General features: G+C 39.6%; 2 protein-coding genes across 2 annotated transcripts in view; both read left to right on the top strand.

Annotated features, from left to right (window-relative positions):
• LOC109480214 (gamma-butyrobetaine dioxygenase-like) overlaps positions 1–2129 on the top strand; it is a 7249-nt gene extending 5120 nt beyond the window's left edge. The window contains exons 5-8 of the mRNA XM_019782363.1: positions 6–57; positions 560–759; positions 1194–1360; positions 1919–2129. Of these exons, the coding sequence (XP_019637922.1) occupies positions 6–57; positions 560–759; positions 1194–1360; positions 1919–2076 (577 nt within the window). The 3' untranslated portion in view covers positions 2077–2129. The remainder of the gene's footprint in view (positions 1–5; positions 58–559; positions 760–1193; positions 1361–1918) is intronic.
• A 2398-nt stretch (positions 2130–4527) lies between these two features.
• LOC109480265 overlaps positions 4528–9700 on the top strand; it is an 8700-nt gene continuing 3527 nt past the window's right edge. Inside the window, exons 1-3 of the mRNA XM_019782415.1 lie at positions 4528–4823; positions 6576–6697; positions 7667–7757. Coding sequence (XP_019637974.1) covers positions 6594–6697; positions 7667–7757 — 195 coding nt within the window. The 5' untranslated portion in view covers positions 4528–4823; positions 6576–6593. The remainder of the gene's footprint in view (positions 4824–6575; positions 6698–7666; positions 7758–9700) is intronic.

Here is a 9700-nt window from a genome sequence, read left to right as displayed (position 1 = left end):
ACCAGTGTTAAACTGGGACTTCACACGGACCTTCCGCAGTACAACTACACTCCAGGGGTACGTCTCTTTTTTTTACCTTTTGACAGTTTTTGGTAACGGCAAAGGATATAAACATTTCTTCCAGTATCACGTTGCTTTTACAAGAAACATGACCAATCCCAATGTATGCATTCTTAACGGAATGATTTCATTTTTTTAAAGAGCTTCAAAACCTGTTAAAATGTGTAACATCTTTCTTTCTAGATAACCGCCAATGTTTGCAGGCTTTTAATGACAGGCAATACAAGCCTTTACCGTTTTTACCTTTACCAAGAAGATAATGTTTTCAGCACTTTATTTTGCTTAAATATATATGTTTTAGCAATATAAACCTCATAATCTATGGATGGATTCTCTTGAAATTTTGTATGAGGTTAGTTCTTGTTATATCAAAGAAATGACTAGATTTCGTCCCTACTTGTGCCTTTCTTTGGTACTGCAGAAGCCCTTCTGTTTTTTCTATATGGTATTCTGAACATGGTGTTTTCTTTATTTAATAACAAGGGTTTGCTATCTGTAGGTTCAAATGCTCCACTGCATCGAGCAATGTAAGGGGGAGGGGGGCGACAACCACCTTGTGGACGGCTTCAATGTCGCTTACCAACTGAAGCAAGAGAACCCAGAGGCCTTCAGACTTCTCACTACGCTCAAGGTCAACTTCCAGGACGAAGGCATGGACTACCACAGGTTCTTTCTCAGAGAAAAACACACCATAATCAGGTAAAATGGCTTCCAATATGGCACATGTTTTATGAGCTGGAGGCAGACAATACTAGCACATGCGACAGCTACGTACTTTTGCAAATGGCTCTTTAGCCCAGTTGATACCAAATTAAGGTTCTATCTTAGGAAAAGACGTATTATAATCATGTAAATGGCTACTTATATACCAGTTATGTTTTTTGAAAACACAGCAGACGATAAACAGTTCTTGTGAAAAAGTCTTGCTAAACACCAAGTTGGCGACTGATACTCATATTTTGGCGACGCCGTAGGGGCGAAGTCGTTAGTGCCTTAAAAAAATTTTCACCGCCTTGTTTAACAGCATTGCTGCAGGTGGGAAGCCATTAGTGTCATATAGAACTCCCATCTAGATGATAGTTACTGTTCCTAAACCTTAGTTGGTTAATGACTTTCTGTTGACATTTATCCAGCCTAGACGACCAGGGTAATGTTCAGGCCATCAATTATAACGACCAGATTCGTGACTCCATCTTGGATCTTCCTGCGGACCAGGTCCAGTCTCTCTATGACGCGCTGAAGGCCTACAACACCATCCTGTACCTGCCCAAGAACTGTGTACGGCACAAAATGGCAGCAGGTCAGGAAATAAATTTCTTTAACTGTATTTTATTTTGTTAAACCAAACAAACACACACAGACACACACACACACACTGACGCACACATGGCATGCACACATACACAGAGGAAGGACCGCACATAACAATTATTCTCTGCATTCTCAGACCAGGGTAAACCAAGAACTAGTCTGGGAGATTACCGATTTCTTGTTTTTAGATTAGATTATCTCTAATGACCAATCATGTGTCTTTAATATGCTCCTTTCATGTCCCACTCAGTGTACGTTGGAAAATTCATATTTGAATCTCTACAAAAGCGACACCATATTGTAAATAGCTGATATATCCCCTGAATTACAGAATGTTATTATACTCTTCCTAAGAAAACACAATAGACTACCTCGTTAGAATCATATTTTAGTATTAGTTTTGTGTATGTACCATTTTTGTTTCTTTGCCATACATTGTACCAGCTACAGTTGTTGAGCAATAAAGTTGATTGATTAATTTATTGATTGATCGATTGATCGATCGATTGATTGATTGATTGATTGATTGATTGTGTTGTCTGTTTAGGTGAGATGATCGCCTTCAACAACACCCGCACCCTTCACGGCCGCCTCGCCTTCAGCCAGACCGGCGGCTCCCGCCATCTCCAGGGCGGCTACCTGGACTGGGACGAGATCTACTCGCGCATGCGTGTTCTCAAGACGGACCTGGGCATCCAAGACTAACACCTTCCCAACAGCCTTTGCGGCATGAACCTAGCTTGTAATTGCACGTCGGCAGAACGCACTGCACCTGCGCGAAACCCGTAATGTATTGTGCATAACACTTCGACAGAACGTCTGATATAAGATCGTACTAGCGCATATAAGGTTAACATCCCGTCTGTAGTTGCCAAATGTTATGTAGGAAAAGATACCCTTTGCAACAGCCAAAATTCTGATGCAACGTTTACCAAAAATCCACAGAAAATCGTGAAAATACAGGGTTCTGCGCAGGCGCAGTACGTTCTGCCGACGTGCTGCTTGTAATATTGCACGTAGGCAGAACGATCTACGCATGCGTGAAACCCGTGTTTTTTTCATTAATTGCTTTCGTTAATTGGATATTTTGGGTCAATGTTGCAGATAGAATTTTGCCCGTTGAAGAATACATTTTTCCGCCACAACATTTGAAAACTCGAAAGACTGTCATCCTTACATACGCGAATACGTTTGCCGATATGCTACATGTATGCACAATTGTTAATACATTACGGGTTTCACGCAGGCGCAGTGCGTTCTGATATCGTGCTGCATGTAGTAATTTTGTCCATGCCAATCACAATTAAGAGTTAAATCAATAAGAGAAAGGCAACTATCAGTGTAACCAATGAGAGATCGGCATTTTAATTCTGCATTTCTACTTTATGATAGAGATTGGGCAGGGCTAAGACATCGGTCCAGGTCTATTTTTTTAAAGATACTCCTTTCGAAAACCTCATATTTGGCTCAATCGTTTTTAGACAAACTTCTCGGAATATTTTGCTGAATATTGATATGTTTACTGAAAAATCGACAGCACGCTACTTTTCCATCATGTGTATGAAATATGATTGGCTTCGGTAGGAAACCACGAAGTCCATTAAACCACATGATTTATCATATCATTAAAAGAAATGATAGTGCAATACAGAATTCATATAATAACGATGTTAAGACGACACGGACGTAAAATGTTTTATATTAAAACAGTGGTTTTCAGTAATATTTTCCATTGATTATGATGGATATTGTAATTACTATTGCATATGTATCGTAACTACTTTTGTATGAATTCAAAGAAAGTTTAAACGTTGTTTCTCATGTGTGATTTTTGCAAAGTCATATAAATCTACAAATTAAAGAAAAATCTCTTTCCTCTGTTTCCTAATTCTGTGTTCTTTTTCAGTCTTTGTGTCATTGTTTCAACTTACTGCATTACAAATAACAAAAAATTGACTTCGAAAATCCAACTTCACTGCCTTTTAAAAAACACATCCTGCTTTTGTTTGGTTAACAGTTAGAGACCTGCGTGTGTTCGTGAACGTGGCGGCAAAGATCGCAAATAGCGCCACCTTGCAATAGTTAGCTGACTTGCAGGGTTATATGGTTTGCCTCCGCTCCAAGGACGCTCGATTCAGCTAATCTCCAAGCAGATCCCTTTCGGTGGCAAAAAGACAGTATCAAATTGGCCAGGCAGTATCCATTAGCCAGAGAAGGTCCGCAGCCACCGACGGGTGGTTGGTGGGGATCAGGACAAAAAAAACCCGGCCATATATAAAAAGGTAACGATCATTCCCCACAACCTCTGCTTGGAGAGTACGATTCAGCCTGCAGGTCGAAATGAGACGTGAAACGCACTAAAAGGGTCACCGACCTTTAGTCTTACTCTGGACACGCCGCGTGCACGTGATAGGTGTGTTATGTAATATACCCTCTGTCTTACGTCATTGTACGTGTGGTGAGTCCATGCTGCATTTCCTCTCATGTCAAAGGTCGTCTGTATGGGCGACTCCCATTGGTTGAAACACGTCACTGAAAACGATGTGCCCGCCAATGACGTCAAAGGATGCGGTAGACAAGTTCGTCGTTCTGGGAATGAAAATGCTGCAAAAATGATGATTAAATACTATAATACGTCTAAAAAGGTTATGGTTTTCAAAATTTTGAATTATCACATGTTGAGATTTATTAAATGTGTAAAGGTCATACCTAATGGTTATCCAATCGCAGCGTCCGATACTAGATTGAAACAAAATCGACCCCCTCAGAGATGCTCACTTTGGTCCGCCATGTTGTTTTAAGTCACCATTACGCCCTCAGCACAAAAAGACTCGGCTTGGATTCCGCTTCCCTTTTACGGAACAGTTTCAATGTCTCACCGACAGTGACTATACCGGAATCTTTTGTTACAAGGCAAACGTTTCCAACAAGGCACTAGTGGCTGAGCATTGTATCATTTTGAGCGAGAGATATCCACCTAAAAGCCTTAGCAACCAAGCACACAACCTCAATTTCTTCACCGGTAAGAAAGCTAACCCTCCCCGTTGGTGAAAAAGTCAAAAGCCCCTTGTTTCCTGTACTTTTTTGACCGAATGAACCGTTACGATACTAAGCGTAGTGCCGTCACTAAAGGCAATTTATCTTTCCCTTTTCATTTTCATAGCGTAACGAAAAAGGACCATGTAAACAATCTAGTGTGACCAAACAGGGTTATATTACCGCTAGCAACCACTTTACAGCGAGACCTCTTTATAATATCTGCCTTGTATAAGGGAGAAAGAAGACACTTCTTGACTACGCAGTTGAAAATTCGTTAAGGACAAAACGCCATTTGGAGTAAACTATGACTTCCAACAGACGTAGAGCGACTTCTCCAAGCGCGGACGAAAATAGCAACCAACTGAGAATTGTTATATCGTTGTTGTAACCCGCTGTGCCCTACAGTAAACAAAGTAAGTATACATGTACATATCCTCTGAACTTTTCCTAACATGTAGGGGGAGGGGTGTAGTCATCGCTAGACTTAGTAACTATGTCATAAAAGTTTTCCTGATTTGTGGAACAATTAAGACTGTTATCCTACCAACAGCTGGTCAGATGAAGACGGAGTCATTAATTTGATAGTTATGGTAAGTCAAACAAGTAAAAATAATTGTTGAGTTGGAGAAGATAGAGTTTGATTCTAACACAACGTACTGGAGTTGTTAGATACAAATATGACTAAAATTGTGGTATGTAAACTGACACAAACTTTCATTTTTTAATAGACTGATATTCTATCTACTTTTCTGCTGCTGCACCATTGATTAAAATGTTACAGTTGTGAAAGGTTTATAGTATTTCGTCCCGTTTGGCATTTTTCCAATTTGGCATTTTCTTCTGTCCCAAGTGGAATTTTCTTCTGTCCCATTCGGCATTTTTTCTGTCCATTTGACATTTTTCTAACTGGCATTTTTCTACTACATTTCCAACTACAATGCTTTGTAGTTTGTACCGTGGGTCCGCAATGTACTTACATTTCTCATCATTGTCCCATTTGGCATTTTTTTTCTGTCCCGATTGACATATTTCTCTGTCTCATTTGGCATTTTTAATACTGATACATTCTTTGTAGTAAATGTGTTTGACAATGCCGTTCCGACAGCTTGTAAACTTTTCTATCATGAATTGGAGTGACATGTTTTGATGAACATAACTGCTCTTGACCGTGTGTTTAAGAAACATCAAATATATTTACTATACTTATAACAAACCACCCAGAAACAAGGCTCAAATATTTCTTCGTGTACATAGCTGTATGAAAATTGTGACAAAAAAGCTTATCTATTTTGCTAAAATTAATATGTATGACCGGTTTTGGGGTTTAAAACTGGGAACTGATGTTTTCTATAAACAACATAGTTTATAGTTCTATCGCGTCCTTTTTGTTGACAAAACTTGACCACACATAAACTCAACACAAAAAGGTAGGAAACCCGTTTTAAGCAATAATATCTCCGAGAATACTTTATTAGCTTTACTGTATTACATATGATTTGAAAGACTGTTTCTTGCTCTTAACACTGGTGTTCTGTTTGTTATGATCGTGTTTTAATGAGTTGAGCACCCAGGCCACTTATATATGAGAAGATCACGAAAGAATAAGTCCCGAGCTCTCTTTTCACCAAATGCCAGTTGTTTTTTTAAAGATCGAATCATGCATTACACCATTGAAAACGCTTGTATTTTCTTCAAAATTATATCTCATTTGTGGTGATCATGCTTTTGCGCACAGCACCATAGTAAGTGCCGGGATTCCCCTGTGAACTTAAGTCACTATTCTAGCACTTTGTTGTCAGGCAAACTTTAGTACTTTTGTTCTGTAACTCACTCTCGCAGTCAGTTCTAGTATTTAGCATTTAAATGTAGAATTATGGCAAATCCAGTATCATTAATAAGTGAAATTTCCGATGCCACCATATATTATAAAATTATTAAAAGTAAGGAGAAGGTAAACGGACAAACGATGAATCAAATTTATCATTCCGAACTTTTTGTTTGAGTGAAGAAACGGGGGCACATACTAGAAACTTTAATATAACTTTAGTCACTGGTACAAATTGAATCCCCGAATATCTTTTTGATACGTAACGTATTTTTCGGTGCCTGTGTATCGATATCGAGATCACGTTTTTTTGAATGATTTCATTCTTCTTCTCCCTCAGACCTATAACCACGGAGTCATGACAGGCACAGCGAGCCGGGGACGGGGGAACTGGCTGACGTCACTGCGGGTTCAGAAGGCCTACAGACTGAACAACAATGAGAACGCGCGATTAAATAACAGGTACGAAACTAACGTCACAAACTTGTTATCTGTTGTATACTTAACCTTCTGGCATGTGCCATTTGATCAGAAAATCGTGCAAGTTACAAATAAGCGCCCCCCTCCCCCAAATAAAAACGCCGACCGCACCCCTAACGTCTGCAAGGAAGCTATTGTATGCTGTGGTAAGTATGGGAGAGTAACTGCGTTTCTGTAAACAGTTTCATTTTTGTCATTCTTTTCCATTTTGATCATGAGGGAGATGGTCTAATGCATAACTATACCTCTTTTTGTGTTTTCCAAGGCTTTGTGCCTGTGTGTGGAAAAGGGCGCATTATTATATTAACCTTAACCTAGTAACATTGACATCTTTTCTTAGGATCTTCAGGACTTGTTAAAACATTCCCCATATCAAATCAATCTAAAACGGCGCTACATGTAATGTAGCAGGGAAGCTTTGAATATATTATGTATATATTATTGTCGTGGCGTCTTTTAACAATGACAATGACAATGACAATGATCTTTATTGCATGTTCTTGCCCATAGGGCTAAATGCATTACAAAGATATATGTATATATGTATCTATATCTAATAGGTACTACATTCTACAACAATACTATCAAGACTGTTATCTAATACCCATTATTCTATCTATCCTACCCAGTCCGCAGAGATTCATCTCGCTTTTTGAAACATGTGTATATGAAGTGGCAGAGTTCTTCTATAATGAGTTGATTGTTACATGACATTAAGTAGTTAAATATGGCATCTATCGCTTTATTTCTACACCATAAGTTAATATGTATTTTGTTGAAAAACAGTGCACGCTCCTCATCATATAGGCTACATTCTACTAAGAAGTGCATTTCATCTTCGATGCGTTGTTTATTACATACTGTGCACTGTCTTTCGTTTACGGGAGTCTGGTTGTACCTACCTTTTTTAACAAGAAGACCTGATAAATCTGATTTCTGTGTTTTTACCAGATACGGTGCGCTAGAAAAGGAACACATCTATGCCCTGCGCGGTGTGAACCAAGAAATACGTCTACTGCGCATCATCCTAAACAAAATACAGGTCAGTCTTAGTTGTGTATGTGCACAAAGGTACCAGTACACTATTGTTTTTTTTTTTCGGGTACAGGTCCTACAAAGCTTGGCATCAGCTTCCATGTATCCGTAATCCGTAAACCTACTAATAGTCTGGTGGCAGAGACCGATAAGCGTGCAATGCGGTCCATACAAAGTTTTTTTGTTGTTTCTATATCTCTGAGGTGTGCTCTTTCAGAATCTGAATGATGCCACTCTGTCATCCTTGGGCAATTCGCACAATATGCAAATTAAGGTGGCCATTACTGAAAATCCAGTTTTCGTCAATATCTCAGTAACTACTCATGGTATCAGAATAATTTTGGTGTCTATCCCCATCTTTTGAGGGATAACGAATTAAATCAAGCCATTTCAGTAAAGATAGAACCACTATTTTTTGCTAAATATGCAAATTTGGGCCGCGCAATATGCAAATTAGGGCGGCCATTACTGAAAATCTGTTTTTCGTCAATATCTCAGTAACTACTCATGGTATCAGAATAATTTTGGTGTCTATCCCCATGTTTTGAGGGATAACGAATGGAATTAAGCCATTTCAGTAAAGATCAAACCAGTTTTTTTGTGCTGAATATGCAAATTAAAGCCGCACAATAGGCAAATCAAGGAAAATCTGTTTTCCGTCAATATCTCAATAACTACATATGATATTATAATATCTTTGGTGTCTTTCCCCATGTTTTTTGGAATAACTATTGAGGATAGGACATTTCAGTGGAGATCAAATAGATATTTTTGTGCTTAATTTGCAAATTTAGGCCGCCATGACTGAAAATCTGTTTTTCGTCAATAAATCTCATGGTATCAACAATAATTTTGATACAATACACATACATTTGTACTATACACATGTTTTGAAGGCTAGATATTTAGAATAAACCATCCCAGTATTGATCACACCAAAATTTAATGCAAATTATGCAAAAACTAACCAGTATATAGCATGGGCGCCTGTACCTCTGAACACTGATAGGAATGTTAATAAATGATACAATCTGTTCAAAAAATATTAGACCCTTCATAAGCCCACACCTGTGCCTTACCAGCGTCTGTGTACAGGCAGAATAAAGCGCTAACTTGACGTCCTGAATTTTATGTCAGCGTGACCCGTGTAGAATTTAAGTCAAAGTTGAATTCTTCTTGATTCCCGGACAGGCCAAAAAAATAGCCCGGTAGCCGCGGGGTGTCCCACGCCTGAAAGTGTCAAAAACAGCCAGGGAACTACCCGCCAGGGACTTTTTTTTTTACAATTGGGACCAAAGCTTAACAGATCTCCAAAAAAGATTACCGGCGGCCGCTCAAAAAGTGCACAGTCCTAATTAAGGCGAAGGATGGGACCCTACCACTGTCTTAGGGGGAGGACAAGCTTGTCAGGTAGGCAGAATACTTTTCAAAAAGTCTTAAACCGCTCAAGCCATACCTCAGTAGCATAAGTCTTTGATGAACACCTACACCCATTACCTGTTGAGATCGAGGACATCTCTGAAGCTGAAGTCAGTCACCAGGCATGAATTGCATCACTTCAGAGATGCTGAAAGCCGAGGGTGACTGTGTTGTGAGATGGATGCTTTTCTGATCGCCGTACATCGCAAACGCTTTAATAGAACCATAACCATCTTCCCTAGTACGCCTTCCCTGGAATAAAGCTGGCATTCAACGGCGATCACAGAGAAGTGCTGGAGGACTGGAATAACGGATCAGTAGTTCAGCTGGAGTCACATGTGAAACGGGTCCTGCTCGGCATGTTCTCGGTGTAGACGCCGGCCGGCGTCATGAAGCCGAGCGTGCGCCGGCTGTCAGGGTCACAATTGAATTTTCCTTTACGGCTCCCTGTCGAGGCGCTGAGGCGGCTTCTATGAAAAATTCACAAAATTTTGGTCCCCTTGACGACCGGTTTCTGTTAGGGACCCGTCC

This window comes from Branchiostoma belcheri, unplaced genomic scaffold (assembly GCF_001625305.1).
Source record: "Branchiostoma belcheri isolate BF01 breed outbred unplaced genomic scaffold, Haploidv18h27 scaffold50, whole genome shotgun sequence".
In the NCBI taxonomy this organism is placed as follows: domain Eukaryota; kingdom Metazoa; phylum Chordata; class Leptocardii; order Amphioxiformes; family Branchiostomatidae; genus Branchiostoma; species Branchiostoma belcheri.
Note: the sequence above shows the minus strand (reverse complement) of the source record. Positions and strands in the feature narration are given on the sequence as shown.